This window comes from Haplochromis burtoni, unplaced genomic scaffold, assembly GCF_018398535.1.
Source record: "Haplochromis burtoni strain Fernald_Lab_line unplaced genomic scaffold, NCSU_Asbu1 Contig_94, whole genome shotgun sequence".
NCBI lineage: Eukaryota > Metazoa > Chordata > Actinopteri > Cichliformes > Cichlidae > Haplochromis > Haplochromis burtoni.
Window position 1 is genome coordinate 1366444 of NW_024582455.1, and position 21266 is coordinate 1387709.

Below are 21266 nucleotides of genomic sequence, written 5' to 3' on the forward strand. Positions count from 1 at the left end.
CACAACTGAAGGGTAGAAATAGATGTGACGCAAGTAAGAATGTGTCAAGCTTCCCCACCACAGACCTGTCCCTTTGCTTCGATAAACACTTTCACTGCATTATCGATGCTTGCGCATCTGTTGAAAAGGTCACACAGGTGAAACATTTCAAGGCTTCCAACAGCAATCACGCAATAACTCGCACTTGCCTTCCCGAAATGAGTTTCTAACTTTTAGACTGACTGTCATTTTCTGTGACACTTTTTTCTCTCTGTCATCATCAGTTCCTGTTCGTTTCCTCCTTGCATTTTTTCATTTATGTAATTTTAACATTTGATAGGTTGTTGTGGATTCTGCTACTCACGCAGTCGTAACTGCCCCACTCTCACACAACATGAGATTCCACGTGCAGTCAAAGCCTTGTTTATATAAAACGACGGACAGCACTTTAGGCCAATAAGCTTCCGATATCGCATTTCCGTCACGTTCTCCATGGAAACCCCTTGCATCCAGCCAATCGGAAAAAGCACAGGGAGGAGTCTAAATTGAGGTCGCGAGCCGGGCTCGGCGATTCGCTGATAGGCCTGTGCTGGAGAGAACCGGGGAGGATCCATTCACTACTGTGTCAAGCCGTCTGACGCTCTGCTCCCATTGAGGAATACTGAACGGTATAACTGGATAGTTTTTACGTGTCGCTTTTGACTTTACATCTCGCTGGAGACCACCGGAGAGAGGATTTTTCCAACTACTGCTCAGGTTGGTCAGCTTTCATTTGCGCCCTTTCATTTTAGCAAAAAAGATTGACGAGCGAAAAAATAAGTTGCATAACAAAAATGCGGTCTGCGCATGCGTGAACCCCGAGTTGCTCTACTTATTGTACTTTTAAAACCAAAAAATGCCGGTTATATTTTTTCTGTTCAGTCAGACAGCTAGATAAATGTTATCTTTTATGAAATATGTCCTCTGCGGGTATCTCGCCGTGGATTTGTGGCTGTTTTTTAACGATTCGGTTACTTTTACATAACTGTGTCAGTGTACCGTGCACTGGATTGCAGGTCAACGTGTGTGTGGATTTTGAATAGCAGGTCAATGGGAGTCAGATGGGGGAAGGGGGGGTCATTTTTAATGTTTTTTCCTTTAATATAAACGTTATCTAATACGAGAGTATCTATGTGAGAAATTTCATATGCACGGAAGTGTAATATTAGACGTATAAAAAGGCTCTTCGTCAGGTTTACTTTTTAGCTGCTCGCACTCGAAACACTTTTACAAAATGGCTTTGAATTGTTGGCACAATTATGGCCCGAGGAAGTGGTTTAATTTCTTTATATAAGATTTTTAAAAGTGTTTGTTAAATGTTTGGATTGACAGACCTGGGGAAGAAGAATAATCAGATTAAGATTATTTCTACCTAAAACTACTACTTTTGCCAGATTTAAAAAAAAAAAAAAAGTAGATACCGCGCATGTTATTCAGAAGCATTTATTTGAAGCCTAAAAATGTCACTTGAGCCGTCTTTTATTTTTCACCCCAAACGTGTGGTTTTCATATTACAAAGCAGTTTCCCACAAGGCCAAAACAGTGATTATGCCATGGCAACATGCAGCTACAGGGAAAAAAAAGTGTGTGACAGTAATCACACACACACACCCCAGTGTCTTCTTTTAACAATTTTTACAACTTGTATGTCAGCAGTCATCATTAATAAGTAATATCTTAAGTTGGTGGCCTACACTGTGATGTAACTCACTCGGTCTGATGCCATTTTTATTGCATATTGAGATGGGCCATAACAGGAGGGGGTTAAGTAAAAATGATAGGTTTTGCCACCGTATGTGCAGCATCTTTCTACATCTATATTGATGTTGTCTTCCACTAATATTTGTTAAGCCATGTTTTAACTTTGTGTGGATTGTCAGATCAGTTTATTTTTGTCAAAAATGTAACAGTATGCCTTTATTGGTCTTCATGTGGTTTCAGTTTCGCATGCCAGTAAAAAAGTGCACTTCAGGAGGAGCTGCTTACAAGACAAACCATGTGGTTTTATGAAACAAGGCTACCATAGCTTTGTGCTGCGCTATGGCCAAATCCATGTGACTGGAGCAGGGTTGTATAATGCCTGAGATCTGTGCTAGTGTGCTGGCTGTATAAGCCCTCTAGTTGAGGGCTGAGCTGGAAGCAGAGGGAGTTCAGTTTCATTATGTCATTATTCTGCTCAGTGACGTGTTTGGCAGTGTCGCAGAGAGTTTGGGAAGACTCTCTGGTGGTTGGAGTTGTAATTTTGTGCATGGATGCTGGTGTTTCTTGTTATGTTGATGGAGGAAGGGGGGGGGGGGGGGGTCACTGGTAAGCCAACGTCTGCACTGCATGGTCTTTCATTGAAGTTGAACACACTTTAAAATACAGGATAGTAGTCAGATTTTCTTCAGCAGTTTCATGTATGGTTTGTTCTGTGTTATGTCCACAGGGAAGCCGGTGTTATGACAGTTTGCACGAGTTTCAGGGATCAGTGCTTAACATATGGTCGTGTTTGTGTGTGATTTACAGTTTAATAAAGCTTCAGTTTATCCATAGTGGACTGCTCCCACATAAGCACATGTGGGGAATGATTTACATAAACATACTTCAATTACTTAGTTTTTTGTCTGTTAACCTAATGTTTTTTCTCTTTTTGTGCATTTATTATTAGCTCTTCAGGCTCCCTATATGAAATAATCTGAGCAATAAAACTAACTTTAGCTCGTATATTGTAAACAAAATTTACCCGTGTGATTTTATGAGATATGTGCTGACATGTATAGAAAGTAACTAGAGGACATAATTCTAGGAAATGCTGGTCTTATTTCCTTAAAGAGAATGTAAATAATAGTAATAGGAATAAATATTTTGTTGCCATGATTACAAGCTGTGGTCTCTCTTTTGTTTGGGTGACATTATTCTAACCAGTTGTAACTCCTTGCTCTCTGCCGATTGGTCATTTCCAGCAGCCAATAAAACATCTCTTCACAGCGCCTGGCTGCTGCCTCCTTTAAACAAGAGTGGGTCATTTTCTAAGTGGAGTGGGTGGTTTGGAAAGTCTGCTGGGTTGTGTTTTTATATATATATATTCTAGTTTAAAAAAAAAAATGAAGAACCTACTCTTAAAACTTTGAGAAGTTATGTAAAAGTGCTTATGTAAAGAGAGAGAAGAATAGACAGGCTGCTGAATGTGCGCGCTTACATAAATAGCTGCAACCTGACACTGGAGAGCAGCAAAACAGTAAAATAGTTTGGATTTGGCCTCAGTACCTGTTGCCGGTATTTCCTGTTCAGCTTTGAAAGACACGAATAGCTCCTACCAGTGCTGAGGTAATTGTAGGAGGATAAAAACTGATAAAACTGGATCTTGTATTTGTCTTTTGGAGACCAGCTTTTACTCCCCAAGATCTTCTAAAGGCTCTTATTTAATTGCGGCTTTCCAGAAGCAAGTGAAAAAAGGTCTCTATTTACAGCATGGCTGAACTTCTAACACAGAAGTGGACAATTAGTTTTCTCAAGGGGCCACTGTTTTGGAGGGTCACACCAATAAGCTGAACTTAGTTCTGTTCAGTATTATATAGTATAAAGTGCTATTGGTGGCTAAAATGGGAAGCATTGGGAAGTCCTAATTTCCCATTAAACTCATGAGGGCTGCTCAGGGACAATTAAAGGGCCTAATGTGGTCTAGGGGCCACACAATGACCAGGTCAGTTCTAACACTGACTTGAATGAGAACACAGGCCATATATATTCACTTAAATAATTATCAAATATGTGTTTGTTTGTTTTTTTTTAAAGGTAATTGCTAAAAGGACTGTGCATCCACGGTCACTGTACTGTGTTACATAAGGCTATCTTTGATTTTTAATATGGACAGTTAATGTGTATGTGTGGGAGCTGTATCTTTAACATTAATGATACGACTGTTTCTCTTAAAGACTGCTTGTCAGGTTTTCCTCCTACTGCTTCATCGTGTAATTTGTGATGCAGCCATCCATACAGGAGACTATTTAAACAATAAAACCCAATTTTCATGCTTTTGTTTTGTTTCTGCTTCTCACATCCAAGTTGGTCCTGATTATGTGCAGACGGCGGAGGTTTTTGTTTGTACTGTGTCAGCAGACCTGTGTTTCATCTCTGGAGACTCACCTTTTATTTGAAAAACTGAACCAGATTAAGCTGGTCTGGGACTGATGTCTACCTGGAAAGGGCAAACGACTGGCCTATTTACTGTGCAAACCTTTTGAAAGCTGTATGGCAGCTCCTTTGGTGTGACTGTGTTAGTGTTTGTGTAACAGCAAGATCATTCTATCTGTGCTGTGGTGCCCTTTTTATTTATGGTTGACTTTTGAAAATGTGGAGATGTGAGGCCACACAGGTTGATCAGATCAAAGTCATGGCTACTGTACTTTGATAGATGGGTTGATTTGATCCACATTGATTGCTTCTAATATTAGAGTTGTGTTCCTTCTGCTATTGATCTTCTATCATTAGAAGTGTACTGTGCTGTAAAGTGTTGGTATGAGTAATTTCACCTGTTTTTGTTTTGTTTTTTTGTCTTGTTTGTTTATTTCAGACTGCATTTCCACTCCTGAGACAACAACCCCATTTATGCTACAGTGCCATCAACTTTGTGGCATTGCCATGTGGAAGGTAACTTAATCTTCCATCACTAACCTGTCCCATGTCTGAGGATAGTGATCCAAAGCAGTACCTGTACTCAACCCTGGACGGGCGTGAACGGAACCGGGAAAGGGCAGGCTTGCACGTGGAGGAAGCGCAGGGAACTCCCTGCAGCTCCATTAGCCAGCTTCACCGCATGGCCAGCTACAGTGAGGGTTGTGGCGGGCAAGATGGTGTCGAACTCGAACCAGAGTTAGGATTGGCCTCCGAGGGGAGCGACAGCAGCCATGAGCACCCGCGGTCCCCGCATGATGACAGGAAGAGACCGCGCCCACCTTTGCACGAGGATGTGGAGATGGGTGGCAGTGGTTCGAGCGGGAGCGGGACAGAATCCCATGGCAACGAGTCACATGGCAATGAGTCCCACGGCAATGAGTCGGTGGGCAGCTCAAACGGCAATGGCAAGGATTCCGCTCTCATGGAGTCCTCGGGGAGCAACAAGAGGTGAGAACTCATCGAAACCACTGAATCGTGGTAAATGAAGTTGTTTTTTTTTTTTGTTTTCTTTTTCCCACCACGGTGGGGGAGCGGACCAACTAGGTCACGGAAGTAAGGTTCATTAAAGTAATTGAAGGGCTGTTTGAGTTTTGCTGGGCTGAGTCATTGCTAAAGTCCAGTAGACTACTTAAGCTGGAGGAAAGCAAGTTGGGAATTGGTGTTTATTCCTAATCATGACATATAGGTTCATATCAAAATGTTTTGTTTTGGGGTTTTTTTGTTTGTTTGCTTGTTTGTTTGTTTGTTTTTTGTTTTTGTTTTTTAGAAGAGAAACTGCAGGAAAAGTGAATATTATTGAGACTCTTTCTAGTTTATTGATATTTCACTATTTCCCATACTCATTAGGGTGTGAAATACTCAGCTCACACTCATATTATTGGACCTGATAATTACATGTCATTAAATTTGATTTCAATTCGGTTCCCACTTAGTTTTCTGGTGGCCTCATCTTTTTTTTGATTAACCATATGGGATTCTGAGATGCAATCCTTTAAATAATAGTCTTGTTTGAAGAAAATGGCACACTTGATGAAGATTGTTGTTACATATCCAATGCTGATGCTGTCTCCATCTCCATTTACATCCACGAGGGGGGAGAAAATACTGGAAACACATGTCAGCTATACTTGCAACAGTGACGCCTCATCTTGATTAGACTCCACACCTAATACTGTGTTTCCTTCATTCCACTGACTCTGATAGATTGAACTTGGGATTTATAATAGGGCTTGCTTAAAAGCCCTATTCCTTAGAAGTATATGAGAAAATGTCTTTCTAACTGAATGTCCTTCTTAATAAGTTTATTGCTTCAGTGACTAATTTCATGTCATCTAAAATTTAAAAAGGGAAAAGAAGATTGCAAAGGTGAAAGTGCTAATCTCGAGACTTAAGAGACTAAATGGTACATCAGAAACCAGTGGATGACATCACGGTAGCTGCATCTATCTTTTATACTGTCTGTGCATCGACTGTACAGTGTCCACAGAACCACATCCGTTTGTCATACTCTTCATACTCTGTTTCAAAATAGGACTTTATCACGTTTAAGAACAAACTTTGTGAACCTTTGTGTCACAATTTAAATTTGAGGCAAACATCCAAGAGAAATAAAATGCATGTTTGTAAAAAGTCTATGCCAAAAGTCAGTTTATAACTTGTTCAAAAAAAGCTTTTTGTGGGTGGCTTGACCTGGTTGTTTAACTGCCCACAGAATTTTCCATTTTACTTTGAGTTTCTTGAATGCTTCTTTTTTTTTTTTCTTTTTTTTTCCACTATACATTATCATAGTAGTCTTCTTTTCAAGGTTTAGTATTTGCCTCAGAGGTAACTAAATTAATTAGGGACTTGAAATTTTCTTTTTAAATATAAATTTTCATGTGACTTGAAAAGCACACGTGGATATAATTGGTTAATTACACTTAACACTTGTTCACTTTCTTTATTTGTCCTTCCAATATTTTAAAAAAAGAGCAGCTCATATGACGGTGCAATTCTAAGTACAGCCTATAGCATCAAATTCCTGAATCACTTAAAATGTTTGCTCTTCATTTTTGTTATGCGTTTTCTGGATTTCCTGCACACCTTTGTTCATAACATGACATTGTCCTTGTGATTACAGCTCAAACTCTCATAGCCCCTCCCCGCCAAGCAGCTCCAATGCTTTCAGTCTGGTGAGCTCCGAGCAGGACAACCCATCAACCAGTGGCTGCAGGTTAGTACACTTCTGAAAAACAGCCCAGCCCAAATCTACTGGTATTTAATGCAACAACAATTGGAAATATGAACAGAAAGGTCTAAAACCCCTTGTCGGTACGTTCTCCTCCTGTTCTGCTTCCTTTGCTGGAAAGCAGAGTGTGACACCAATGGTGAGATCTTGTCATTTTGACACGCGTGTCTCTGTCTCATTTGGGTCCTGCAGCAGTGAACAGTCAGCCAAAGCTAAGACACAGAAGGAGCTCTTCAAGACGCTCAAGGAGCTGAAGATGCACTTGCCGTCAGAAAAAAGGAGCAAGGGCAAGTCGAGCACTGTCAACACTCTCAAGTATGCACTGCGCTGTATCAAACAGGTGAAAGGTAAGACTTGCCTTGTGTGCATTGTTTTCATCTGTGTGTTCATGTTGTATGACTGATGTTATACTTACTTACATACTGAAAATAAACTTTTATCTCACGTGTTCACTTATCCATGTTGTCTTGGTTGCAGCCAATGAGGAGTACTACCAGATGCTGATGATTAACGACAGTCAGCCACCAGGGTTTGATGTAACATCTTACACCATTGAGGAAATCAACAGCATCACCTCGGAATACACCCTTAAAAACACCGTAAGTACCACCGCTCTTTACCTCATCTTAAAGGATAAACAGCTAAACCAGTCTTATGCCTGAATGGTGAAAACCAATGTTATGGTAAATAGTAAATGGCCTGCATTTGTATAGCGCTTTTCTAGTCCCTAAGGACCCCAAAGCGCTTCACACTACATTCAGTCACTCACCCATTCACACACACATTCACACACTTGCGATGGCAAGCTACATTGTAGCCACAGCTGTCCTGGGGCGCACTGACAGAGGCGAGGCTGCCGGACACTGGCGCCACCGACCTTCTGACTAGTAGCTGACCTGCTCTGCCACCTGAGCTACTGTTATTAATGATAACAGTGATAACAAAGTTATGGAGATGAGCAAAGTACCAATATCAGATACATGCTATATAGCTAATTGGCTAGCTATTAGCTGTTACTATAGAAAACAACTGTTAGTTATTTTCTTTCTTTGAGACATTTTATGATTTACTGTTAAGTATCGTCCGTGTTTTTTCAACATTATTCAGAAGTTTGTATCATGAGTCATATTAGCTGGTGAAGTAACTTGGCAAGTTAGCCAACTTTCATTTCTACTTAGATTTGGTAGCAATGAAGTTGGCAAGTGAGATATGGCCAGTCAGCTGGTGTGTGTGTGTGTGCGTGCGTGTGTGTGTGAGTGGGAATTTGTTTCCCATTCATCCAGAAGTGCCTTTGTGAGGTTAGATAGCAATATTGGATACAACTTCCAATTTCTAGTTCTTCCCATAGATGTTAGATGGGGTTCCGGTCAGGGCTCTGTGCAGTCAAAGTTCTTTCACTAAAGAGAGGTGCAATTTATCGCTCACTTTCGATGCCGCTCCGTCCAGCGGTTGAGTTTGTGCTTGTTGATGTAAAGTTTGCATACAGCTGCTCAGCCATAAAAGGTTGTGCCATGAAGCTCTTGGTACACAGTTTGTGTGCTGATGTTAATACCAGATCAGTTTTGGAAGTCTGCAGTTATGGAATCAGCACATTATTGACGACTTTTACTTTTGCACTATGCACCTCAGCACTTACAGTCAATACAGCGCTCTAACTTTATGTGGTCTGCTGCTTTGTGGTTGATATGCTGTGACTCGCCCATTGCAATAATACCACTTACAGCTGATCATGGAAGATCTTAGAGGGAAGACATTTAACAAGCTGACTTGTTACAACAGTGGCATCCTAGTCCAGTAACACTCAGCCAGACTCAAATTTAGGAAGATCTAGTTGCATAACTGCATAACTAGATGCTTGATTATATACACTCGTAGCCATGAGACTGAAAACACCTGAATTTACAGATTAAGAGTTGTGGCCCAACACTTTTATTGGTGTAAAGTGTGTGTCAGTGCATGTATGTATGTTAGTAAATCAGACGCATCCATGGGCTTGCAGATAGTGAGCCTAAGACTCTAGGCTCACTACCTACAATCTTACAGTTTTATTTGGATACCACCACCACCACCCCCATTTCCCTGCACTGTTAAGGCAACAAAAGCAGGAGAAAGTCTGTCTCAAGAAACCTAATTATAGCATTCAAGAGGGAAGCCAGAAAAGGCAGTTTTCTCCACAGGGGTGATGACCATTATAAAAAAGAACAAGCTTTATTGTTTATTTATTCTTGAAGTTGATGTGGAAAAAATAACAGACGTAAGATAAAGAAGAAAGTGGGGGGTGATAAGGAGCAGCCGATCTGTCATCTGAGTAGTAGTAGTAGTCCGTTTGAAGATGGTTTTTAAATCTTCTGAGAGGGCTAATTTGGTAATCCTAAATGATTAATATCTTCTTTTTTTTTGCCTTTAGGATATATTCGCTGTAGCAGTGTCTCTTATCACGGGGAAGATTGTTTACATCTCTGACCAGGCAGCATCCATCTTGAACTGCAAGCGGGAAGTGTTCGACAACGCCAAGTTTGTGGAGTTCTTGACTCCTCAGGATGTCAGCGTGTTCTACAGCTTCACCACACCATACCGCCTGCCCTCATGGAGCATGTGCACAGGAGCAGGTAAGGATGACGAATGCAGGTTTGAGCTCCACAAAAGCACACACGTGTATATGTATAAATATAAATTAGATAAATTTTTGCCTCCTTGACATAATTGGTCATACAGTATGGTAAGGGGCACTGTAGACACGGATGGTAAAATTTCCAAAATAGGGTCACGCAGCAAACCAATATGAAACACATGCACCACCTGCACATGGAAGTATTTCCTCCACATACTCATGTTCATACATGCATAGCACATATTTCATTAGCATTCTCAATCACACATTAATAAATGTATGACGCTAACAAATGTGGCATGTTTGGCAGTCTGGTCTGTGTTAACTGATGATGTGTACACCTTCAGGTTGTATTGCATTTAGGTTCTTCTTATCACAGAGTTGGTGAATTATTGGGTTGTAATATTAATTTTCTGCCCAGTGGTCATATAAATTCTACTAAAACTCATTTCAGAGATGAAAAATTTGTGCATTATCTTTCAAAAATTTTCTCCAAAGGAACTTATGTTCTATAGTTGATTGCACTCCCACTTTAACAACTGGAAGCTGGTATCAGTCCAGTGAATTCCAGCATTTCCACTCATAAGCGTCTATAATTTTTTTTTTTTTTTTTTTTGTAAATTGTCTCAATGACTTTTTTAAAAAAATAAACTTTTGTAGTATAATTGCATCTCTTGCATTCTTATCTATGATACATGAGAGGCAAACATCTCAGGTCTGCTGAAGAGTATTTTGAATATTGATGACTGACAGATGGCTGAGTGGGAAGTACTCATGCTAGTTCAATTATTCATCCCACCTTTTTCCCCTCTTCTTTTTATTCAGAGTCATCTCCCACGGAGTGCATGCAGGAGAAATCCTTCTTTTGCCGCATCAGGTGAGTGGCAGCAGTCGGCAGCTGCTTTGAGCCACAGTTTCCTGTCCAAGCAAGCTCTGAGTCAGAGGAGGGATGGTGGGTAGGAGAGGGGAAAAGTGAGAGGAGGGAGGAAGTCAGCAGCTTTGAGCTTTTGAACTTCATCTCCATCTAGTGGCCAGATGGGGTACCTGCTATTGCTCATTTAAACTTTAAAGTTGTATATTTATATAATATAGGTTGAGCTGGTTTGGACATGTATAGAGGAGGAATATGCCTGAACATGGATAACAGGAGGATCAAAAGAAAGGTTCATGGATGTAGAAAGAGGATTGTTGGTGTGACAGAAGAGGGTTAGGTTGAGCATTGTAAGTTTGAGTTAATTTTTCTACAAGATGCAGTATTCTCTACCACAAATCTTGTTTTTATGAAAGAAACGATGAGCTTAGGACTAAAACCACAGTTAACTAAATAATTACAATAATTTCACTACATGATTAGTAGATAAACTGGTAAAAGGATCTCTTAATGCTTTTAGCTCGTTTTTCTTTCTTTTTTTTTAATATTTTATTTTGAAAGCCAAAAAAACCCCAGCATTCATTATTATGAAAGGGTCTTGACATTGTGTGTTTGCATTCTAGTGGTGGCAAGGACCGCAAAGGAGACCTCCAATACTATCCTTTCCGGATGACTCCGTACCTGATGAAGGTCCAGGACGCTGAGCTGGCTGAGGAGCAGTTCTGCTGCCTCCTGCTGGCTGAGAGGGTGCACTCTGGATATGAAGGTGAGAACTGTGCACTGTTTTAATAAAGCACTCAAGCATATCACCCAATAATGAATGCAGTTTTATTTTGTTTACCAGTTACTTCTGACATGTATCAGATGGAAAATAAAGTCATTTGTTTCACACGTTTAGAAGTTGAACCATAGATGGCACAGACTAGTTAAACTTATACTAGTTAGACTATGCAAATCAGAGATGACAGCCTGAAATGTACCAGAGAAAGATGCTTATGGGATTTTTTTATTAGTTATTGTTTTTATCCATGTATGTACTCGAACAGATGGTGAGCCTTATGATAATCTCTATAAACAAGTTATCATCCACCCAATACTGTCGCCACTATAAAAACCGATCACCTGGAAAACAAGGAAATAGTGTTACATTTTTTTCTGCAAGGCCATTTTAATCTGATTAACTTTCTTTTTTTTTTTATGTGTCACATTTTTAAATAAGGTTTTAATTAAACTAATTAGTTGGACAAGGGTCCAGGTCTCCTTTAATAACAAAAGCAGCCTTCAGAAAGTGCTTAAGATTCAATAATAGATTCATTGTTTCATAGTTGTTTTTGTTTTTTTTTTTAATCCAATTGATCAGTTTATTACCGATCAATCCCCTTGCTCGTGTTTTGAAAGTTCAAAACCAGCTCGTGTGAGTTTAATCCTTTTAATGTGAACCAAGAGATGCTATCATCCTTTTTATGTTTCAGGGGATTACTGTACAATCATTTTGTTTACTGACATTTTTTCCCTTCCCTTCGCACACCTAGCTCCCAGAATACCTCCTGACAAGCGTATCTTCACTACAACACACACCCCTAACTGTGTGTTCCAGGATGTGGATGAGAGGTGAGTGGACTGAATCCTTCTATAATCCTTACAGTGGTGCCTTGTGTGAAGTCATCCTGCTGGCCTGTTTTCTACTAAAGTAATTACTGTTTTCCCAATAGGGCTGTGCCTTTATTGGGGTACCTCCCTCAGGACCTGATAGGGACCCCCGTGCTGCTCAACCTACACCCGAGTGACCGACCCTTGATGCTGGCAATACATCGCAAAAGTACGAACATTTGCATGCATACCTGGACTGTCTCACTTATACTCTGAGCTCTTCCGCTCACACTTTACCTTCTGTTACCAACAGTTCTGCAGTACGCTGGTCAGCCGTTCGATCATTCTTCAATACGTTTCTGTGCAAGAAACGGTGAGTACATCACAATCGACACCAGCTGGTCCAGCTTTGTCAATCCCTGGAGCCGCAAGGTGTCCTTCGTCATTGGCAGGCACAAAGTGCGCATGTAAGTATTCCCACTGTGGTGGGGTTTTTTGTTGTTTTTTGGACATCTGTATTTATGAGGACATTAGGTGACAGCTCTATGCCTGCATGTTTCAGGGGTCCTGTGAACGAAGATGTTTTCGCAGCACCGGCTTTCCATGGAGGGAAGATCATAGATTCAGACATCCAGGAAATCAGTGAACAGATTCACCGGATGCTGCTTCAAGTATGCACGCACACGGTTCACTTTTACACACACAAGAGGCATTTGACAGCTCCTCTAACAGCTACTCTCTCTGCAGCCGGTCCACAACATGGGCTCCAGTGGTTATGGTAGCCATGGCAGCAATGGATCCCATGAGCAGCTGGTGAGCATCAGCTCATCCAGTGAAAGCAATGGGAACATTACAGCAGGGAACACAGCAGAGGACACAGGCAAGACCAAGCCCGCCAGGACTTTCCAGGAGGTCTGTAAAGATGTCCACATGCTCAGGAATCAGGACCCTCAGATCGGTCTGCATTCCCCATCTCCCGCGCCGTCACCTTCTCTCCCCAAACATGAGCAGAAGAAGACCCATGAGAGTGAGTCCAGTTGGCAACTATTAAGTTCAAAATAAACAAAGTGATTATTAATTTAAGTACATCAGAAACACACGCAGACTGTCTTTTGGTTCTCCTGTCTGACTTCTCGTGTGTGTTTCTCATATTATCTCCTCTTCTCTTTAGCATTGGCAGCTCAAAGATATTCAACTGTGCGTCCAAAAGACTCAGTGCCCCCTCTGCAGGCCAGAGACAGTACTGCAGCCAGCATGGAGGGCTTCACCTACAAAGACCAGACTGTGTGCTCCTACCAGCAGATTAGCTGCCTGGATAGTGTCATCAGGTCAGGCATAGATTTAGTGGATGAAGTCATCTGCACAGTAATCCCTGTGCAAAGGCAGAGAGATCATGCTCTGTTTGCACAATATCAAAGCTCTCTCATTTAAAACTCCTTCTTGTTTCTTAGATATCTGGAGAGTTGTAATATACCCATCACAGTGAAAAGAAAATACCAGTTCTCCTCAAACACCACCTCCTCAAACTCAGATGATGACAAGAAAGGCTCAGAGGATGGCATGCAAGTGCCTCAGGATACAAATGCAGGTATGTAGTAATCATGCATCTGTGCACACAAAGTCTAAGGTACTGGCTCAGCACTAACAGAATCTTTCTCATTTAGATCCCTTGATGTTGGATTCTCAGTCAGGCCTGTCAAACATGAAAGCACTAAAGAAGCCTCCATCTGGGGCAGCTGCTGTGGTGGGAGGCCCCCTGGCACCCCTCACTCTGCCCAGTAAGGCGGAGAGTGTGGTGTCCATCACTTCTCAGTGCAGCTATAGCAGCACCATTGTACATGTGGGGGACAAGAAGCCTCAGCCAGAGTCTGGTGAGTTTCTGTGTCCGTAGAAACCTAGCAGGACTGTCTTTAGCCGTGTTTTAATGAGTTTATTTGACTGATGTTTATGGCACTGCTTTGTACAGAGATAATTGAGGATGTTGCAGAGAGCCCAGCACCCCCTGCGCTGCCTGTCAGTATGGTGTCTCCACCCAGCCAAGGAAAGGAGGCCTACAAGAGGCTGGGCCTGACCAAGCAGGTGCTGGCAGCACATACCCAGAAAGAGGAGCAGGCCTTCCTCAACCGATGCAGAGAGCTCCGTAATTCCAGGAGCTTCCAGAGGGACTGTTCCACATACCTGTACAAGCACAGAGGTCCACCCAGTGTTGAAGGTACTGTAAGCTTCAAATTTAGCTTTTCTGCTTTGTTGGGAGAAGATATAGTTTAGCTAGAAGCTTAACAACTGAGGCTACCAAACACAATAAAAGTTCTACAAAGAGGAAATAAGGCTCACCTTTAGATTGACTATCTTTTTTTAATCTTATCTTTTTTAATCTTATGATTTTACCAAATTCCCAGTTCATGTGGGGAGTATATTCCTGGTCTCCAGTTAGTGCGCATCTACATGCATTTTTTTTATTCTCCAGCTCAACAAAAATGACATTCTGACCTCTGCGTCTATATCCTCATTTCAGAATCACCTGGACCACGAGGCACTGCTAAACAAGGCACCGTTAGGCCAGAAACTACTGCCAAGAAGGGTAACCGCAACAGGAAGTCCAAGAAGCCACGGATGAAGCATCCCGATTCATCAGACAGCGCTGTGTCAAACCGTAAACCACGCCCCCCTCTCCAGGGCCTCAACCAGACCTCTTGGTCCCCATCAGAAGCATCGCAGTCAGCTTTTAATGTGTCCTACCCCACCATGGTCCCTGCATATCCGCTCTACCCACCAACACCTGCTGCTCCAGCTCAGGCTCCCCGACCGGACCCCTCTCTCTCTACAGGATTTGGAGAAGGGCAGAGCACCCAAGCCCCGCCCACTGCCACTCCGTTTCCTGCACCCATTGTTACACCTGTGGTAGCTCTGGTGCTACCCAATTACATCTTCCCCCAAATAGGACAAATAGGAGCAGCTCCGAGACCACCATTTTTCCCTGAGCAGGCCCAGCCGCAGCCTGCATTCGCTACCCAGCAGCCCTTTCAGCCCCCTCAGCCAGCCTACACCATACAGACGCAACCCCCCTTCACCAGCCAACAGCCATTTCCTGTGCAGACTGCCTTCACCCCCCAGCAGCCTTTCCAGGCTGCTCAGTCCGCATTCGCTACTCAGCAGCCGTTCACCACCCAGCCGTCTTTCCCAATGCAGGCCCAGTTTGTAGCTCAAGCCCCCTTTCCACCTCAACCTTTCCCCTACAGTCTCTCCAGCGAGCCTCCCAAAACCCCTACAGCAGAGCCTCGCGAGGGTGCGGCGTCACGATCTTCCACCCCTGCTTCTGGGGCGAGAGAGCCCGCCACATCACCGCCGCTGTTTGAGTCCCGCTGCAGCTCGCCCCTGCAGCTCAATCTGCTGAGCATGGAGGAGGGGCAGCGCTCAGTGGAGCGTCAGGACACTACAGTAGCCTCTGCGGGAGGACAGGGCGGCAGTGCGGCAACAGCGTCTGTAGGAGTGGGAACAACAGGGGACAAGAACGGAGGCGCCTCCAAGCCTGATAGCCAACAGCAGGTAGGAGCCACAGGACATTTACAAATACTAACACAGTGAATTGAAACAAAGTTACTAACTTGTACAGGTGCCAGCACTTAAACACAAACTGTGTCACAGCGTGCCAGTGGAGAGTGAGTGTGGAATTATCTCTGATGTGTGCACCACCTTGTGTCTTAGGTGGAGTCTCCAGGAGACGGGGCTCACAGTGACGGGAACTCATCATCCTGCGACCTGCTGGACATCTTGCTGCAGGAACAGGAAGACTCTCACTCTGGTACCGGATCAGCCACGTCTGGATCCATGGGCTCAGGGTCAGGCTCTGGACTGGGCTCGGGATTAGGCTCAGGCTGCATTGGCTGTGGTACCTCAGCTAGCGGCGGTTCTGGAAGCAGAACAGGTCAGTAGTTGTACATTGAGGTCTGACAAGAGTTTCCACAAAATTGAAGTTTTTTTGGGGGGTTTTTTTGTGACTCTGTCTTTGTCTCCCCCACAGGGAGCAGCAACACCAGCAAATACTTTGGCAGCGTCGACTCTATTGAGCACGACCCCAAGTCTAAAAACAAGATGAGGGGAGAGGGCGGGTCTGAAGGCGGCAAGCCGCAGGACATAGTCTCATCTCGAGGGGAGGGAGAGCATTTCATAAAGTATGTCCTACAGGAGCCCCTCTGGCTGCTGATGGCCAACGTTGACGACAAGGTCATGATGACATATCAAATGCCATCCAGGTGAGTCACTAAGTGGAATTAAATATTATAAGCTTCACCACCTGTATGAAGTATTAACCTTTTAACTCCATTAAATATGGTTCACACAAATGTATTTGTTTTCTGACCATCAGAGATATTCAAAGGGTTTTGAGGGAAGACAAGGAGAGGCTGAGGCAGATGCAGAAGAGCCAGCCTCACTTCACATCAGACCAGCGACGAGAGCTAGTGGAGGAACACCCCTGGATGAGGAGGGGAGGCCTGCCTGCTGCCATCAACGTTAAGGTGGGGGACAGACACAGTTTGTCAACACGCTTTAAGCATAGTTTAAAAAAAAAAACAACAACAACACAGCACTCCCATTGCAAATAATTTGAAAAAGTATACCATGGAAAATAACGTGACTTGTGTTCTGCAAAAAACACAATAGTTGTACACTACTTTCTGCAAATGAACTTTATAGGGAAGATGGCAGTTTTCATGCAAGTTAGTGCTGCTCAAAGTCATTACAGATAACTGACAAGCCAATAATGAGACAAAACAAATGTAGTGAAGCAAAACAAATTAAAAATATAACCGTAAAATGGATTCAAATGAGCTAAATGTATATCTATAAATGTTGTAAGGTAACGATGGCATGTGTTTGTGTTCAGGAGTGTGTGTACTGCGAGGATGCGGCAGCGGCACCCATCGAAGAGGATCTGCCTGACATGGACATGAGCGAGCTGGGCGAGGAGCTGAGCAGAGACAGTCAGAACACCCAGAGCCAGTCTGGGGAGCCTCAGCCTCAAATGGAATCAGGCTCCTAAACAGCCAGCAGAGGGCATGTGCATAAATAGACACTATGGATGTGACAAACAGCTGTGTGCCTGACCATCCTGAAGAACACATACATGCACACTACAAGCAGAACTCTGTGTTGTGAGTGTGATGGTTAGGAGGGTGTACACTGCTTGTGTGTGGGTGTAGGACTGCTACTGTGGTCCAGTTCCCAATGCACCCCAACAGGGGGCAGTAGTGCTGTACAGCAAGTCACTTTTTCCATCTCTCGCACACATTCTTTGAAAAGACCTGTCTCTATTTTTTTATTTATTTCTCTTTTAAAGGCAGAGCACATTATAAATCTAAAGCTAATGACTGAGAGATACTACTTTTAAATATGTAAGATTTTGAAATGTTGTTTTTTTTTTATTATTCTAAGTGTCAAGCTGTCAGAAGCAGCCAGGCTTTGCTGTTAGAAGTTTCTCCTGCCCAATTTTGTTTGTTTATTCCTGACTCCCCACATGATCCCATTTAATAACAAAAACGGAAAAACGACAAAAAAACCCAAAAAACTTCACAGCCCGGGATCCACGTCATTTTCTTGTTAGGAATAGCTGAATGGTAGAATAATGGGGATTCTCATTGGATGATGAAGGTCAGTGGGTGGGGATTGGCACTTTTTGTATTTTGAATGAGTTTTTATGTCACTGCTCGTCCTGGACCTGAGTATTCAAAGTACGCAGGCGCACCAGACAACAGCCAGCAGAGCGACATGCGGAGGCTGGCCGGAACTTTCCTCAACTCTGACAATCTTATACCTAATGATAAAAGCTATCCGTTTATGGGTGTTATTTATTATCTAGCAAACGATCTGCCCAGAATATTTTTAAGCCGAATCTGTTCATCTGAAAGACTAATGTATTGCATTTCTAAAAGCTTGGAAACGCTACAGGAATTTTAAAGTCGCTTAAGCAGCAGAGCTAGCCTCTCCTTTTTTCACAGCACAGTCTGTAAGTGTTGCAGGCCTCTGCAGACCTTACAGAGCAGCTCAGGTGCTATGACAAAAAGTGGGCATCATCAAAGATCAAGAAGCTGCCAAAATATTTTTGTAAAACGAAGCAAATGACAGAGGAGCGATGCACTAAGAGCGAGGACTTGTAGAAACTTCAAACTCCAACTCTCTTTTTTTGTTTCTTTTTAAAGAGAAACTTGCAGCCATACATTTTCTAGAAAGATGAGTAATATCTTTTCTGTCAGTGTGGTGCAGCTCCACTACATAATTTCACTTTTAGAACAAATAACTACATTTTTAGGGATTTTTTGTTTTTAATGCAGTCCTTTTTCCTTCTTTTCTGGATCTATTTTTGCATCAAAAATTAGAACCCAATGCCTAATTTTTCTTTTTTTTAAATCTTTTTTATTTTTTATTTTTTTTTAAAATAATGCATGTCGAAAGGACTAAATCATGAGTATCTGCAGGTGCAGCAATACAGATCCTGGAGTACTGTGAAGCCTATTGGCCAGAGCAAATGCGCGATGCTGACGTCATTGCTCAGCATTGGCACTGACGTCTGCATGAAGGTGGGAAAGCAGTATTACATGTGTAGCAAATAAGAGGGATGATATTTCCCTGCTATTTTTTTTCCTCTTTTTTTTTTTAATTTTTTTTTTTGGGTGAAAGTGGGGTTTTTTACACTTTGGCCTGAGAAACATCAGCTCCTGAAGTATGAAGTAAATGGGTCCACCCTGCCTCTACTTAATTGACACAAACCGTACAAGAAGTAGAGACCACTCTGGTGCTAAGGCAGAGAAACTGTTGGGCAGGGCTTGCAAGTGTACCTGGACCAAGAGCATCTCACCAACTTAGTTTTTTTTTTGTTTTTTTCTTCATGGTTTTTGGTTTCTCGTTAACTTGGCAGTCCTTTTTTTTTTTTTTTTTTTTTTTTTTTTTTTTAAATATTCTGTTTTTCTATTTCTCTTATTTGTGTGTCTTTATTTGTTTGTTTGTCATTGGGGACGAACCCTACCTCTTATAAATCCCGGGTTCATGTTACTGTAAGCAGAACGTATGTGGAATGTGTATGCACCTGTGGGCAAAGAGCAATGGACAGAGTGGTGAGATACTTTGAGTGATTCCAGTGACTGAGGGCTCGTACGGAGACTCTTTGCCTTGGACTGGCAAAGGTTTATGGACTCCTCCTGAGGAGAGTACGGCGCCTCTCACCACCTTTAGTAACTGCATCTTTCTCTGTCATTAATCTCTTTTTCTGTGCAAAGTATCTCCAAGGAGCCTGCAACGCTCACCTGTGTATAAAAGACCGGATATGTCTCAAGTCATGTTTAAAACTGACTTTGTTTCATAAGTCTCCATAAAGAGAGAGAGACGGATTTTAAACACTGCACTGGTGATCTGTTGGACGTTCCTTGACCTGTAAATGCGTACACACAGTATCGGCATGTGATGTCGTGTATGGTTATATAAACCTGTCTCATTACTACCACTGTGAGTCTGTGGTATAAGAATCTGGCACATTTCTGTGCTTTTTTTTTTTTTTTTTTTTTTAAATTTTGAGGTGAGATGTCTTGTTTGACAATGTTGAAGAGCCCCATTTCCAAAAATGTTGGGATGTGGCATAAAATTTAAAATGAAAACTCAAAGCATGGACCTGCAAATCCTAGAGACAAATTCAAAATGCTGCATTTTCTTTTCTGAACTATGAAATGTGTCCGTTTTAACATTAAATATGTTGTCTTTATACATATGTATAAGAGAGAGTTTAAATGTGTAGCTTTTGCTTTTATTTTGTTTTATGCAGTGTTCGAACATTTTTGGAAAGTGGGATTGTGTAATAAAGCTGCAAAAATAGAACCACTCTGATTTCTGTGTTCTTTTATTATACATGAAGCTAAACACTAAAGAGGGCATATGGAGTCCAGTTAAATGGCTTTTCGTGTTTGGCATTCACACAAATCACATTTAAATTCTAGAGAAAAATATTGCTTGACTCCTTTTTAATGTTTCTGCTAACACTTGAAACGAACGTGCATCAAAATTCAGTCATTCAACATTGCAAAATGTTGAATGACTCAAAATCCTTTTTTTTTTTTTCTTTTTTTTTTTTAAGTAGAGGGAAGTTAAAACTTTTATCTTTGCGTTGTGTTGCCACGCTGACAGCTGAAACAGGCTCCAATGCTCCAGAGGTTGGATAAATGTATATATATATGCACTGTTTTCATCATGACACACTACGATTATTCAAAAATATCTTGAGCCTGTAAAAGTAAATTAATTTGAAGGGGACCTATGTTTCCTTATTTCCTGTCATAAACATTCTGTTACGGTGGTGGATGCTCATATTAAGCATGTGCAAAATGTTCAGTAATGAGGTCAGTGTATGTACGAGTAACGGCTGTAAATCAAAAGCTGAGACTTAAGAGTTTAGACTGCTCTTAACACAAAGGGTTTTTTTTCCCTACTCCTGGCTCTGTATGATGTCAGGGAGAGTGGATACCCTAATACGTTCATCTCAGCTTCAGAGCTCCAACCACTTGCTGTTCAAACCTTTAACTTGCAAAGGGCAGCCAAGGAAACTGGCTTAAATGGAGAGAAGCTGAAATGCATCATTTCAGACAAGCAGGTGAATTTGGAGGGAAGGGAGGGGGTCTGTAAAAATCCTCTATTGGAGCTGGAAATCTGAATAATTAGGTTTGATCGTAGCAGCATAAGGGCTGCAACGACATTTTGACATTTATTTTAAAAAGCAAATGCATAATGTGATAAATTTGTGTCTTACATGGGACACAGAGGCATCCCCCCCGCCGGCTCATAAGAGGCGATTGTTCTCTCAAACAGTCAAAAACAGTTGAGTCCTGAGGGTGTTTTTCAGGGTCCCCTGGGGATCTGTTTCAACACCATATGCTCTCTTCTGCTGTTGAACCTCTCTCACACCAACTGTTGCACTGCACTGACCTTTAACCTCAGAATTCATAAGCGTAGTCGCAAACCCACAGCTGATGTATTTGGTCAGATAAGTCTTCCTCATGACTGATCGCCTTCCCTCCCCTCAATGTTGTCGGCCTGTCAGCTGTCATTTTCCGTTAGCAGATTGAGGCAGTGTGCAGGGGTTAACTCTGGTGTCAGCATAAAATCCGACCACACATTCACGATGTGTAATATCTGAATGGTACATGGACTGGTTCTTTTTTTTCCTACTGTAATTCAGCACTCAAAAGTGCTTTATGCAACTTTCCTCTTACACCCACTCACACCTGTTCATGCAAGAACTTTTTCTTTCT

At 42.2% G+C, this 21266-nt stretch overlaps 1 protein-coding gene across 1 annotated transcript; it reads left to right on the plus strand.

Annotated features, from left to right (window-relative positions):
* The first annotated feature begins 563 nt into the window (after nucleotides 1-563).
* LOC102289394 (period circadian regulator 2) lies at nucleotides 564-19839 on the plus strand. The gene is made up of 22 exons (XM_005926606.3): nucleotides 564-735; nucleotides 4574-5124; nucleotides 6797-6889; nucleotides 7097-7251; nucleotides 7382-7503; nucleotides 9312-9513; nucleotides 10341-10392; nucleotides 11010-11152; nucleotides 11919-11997; nucleotides 12099-12205; nucleotides 12290-12443; nucleotides 12539-12647; nucleotides 12724-13003; nucleotides 13148-13304; nucleotides 13428-13564; nucleotides 13641-13847; nucleotides 13943-14188; nucleotides 14492-15522; nucleotides 15682-15901; nucleotides 15998-16229; nucleotides 16343-16493; nucleotides 16862-19839. The coding sequence occupies exons 2-22, from the start codon at nucleotides 4682-4684 to the stop codon at nucleotides 17015-17017; spliced, it is 4476 nt and encodes a 1491-aa protein (XP_005926668.1). The 5' UTR covers nucleotides 564-735; nucleotides 4574-4681; the 3' UTR covers nucleotides 17018-19839.
* The last annotated feature ends 1427 nt before the right edge of the window (nucleotides 19840-21266 follow it).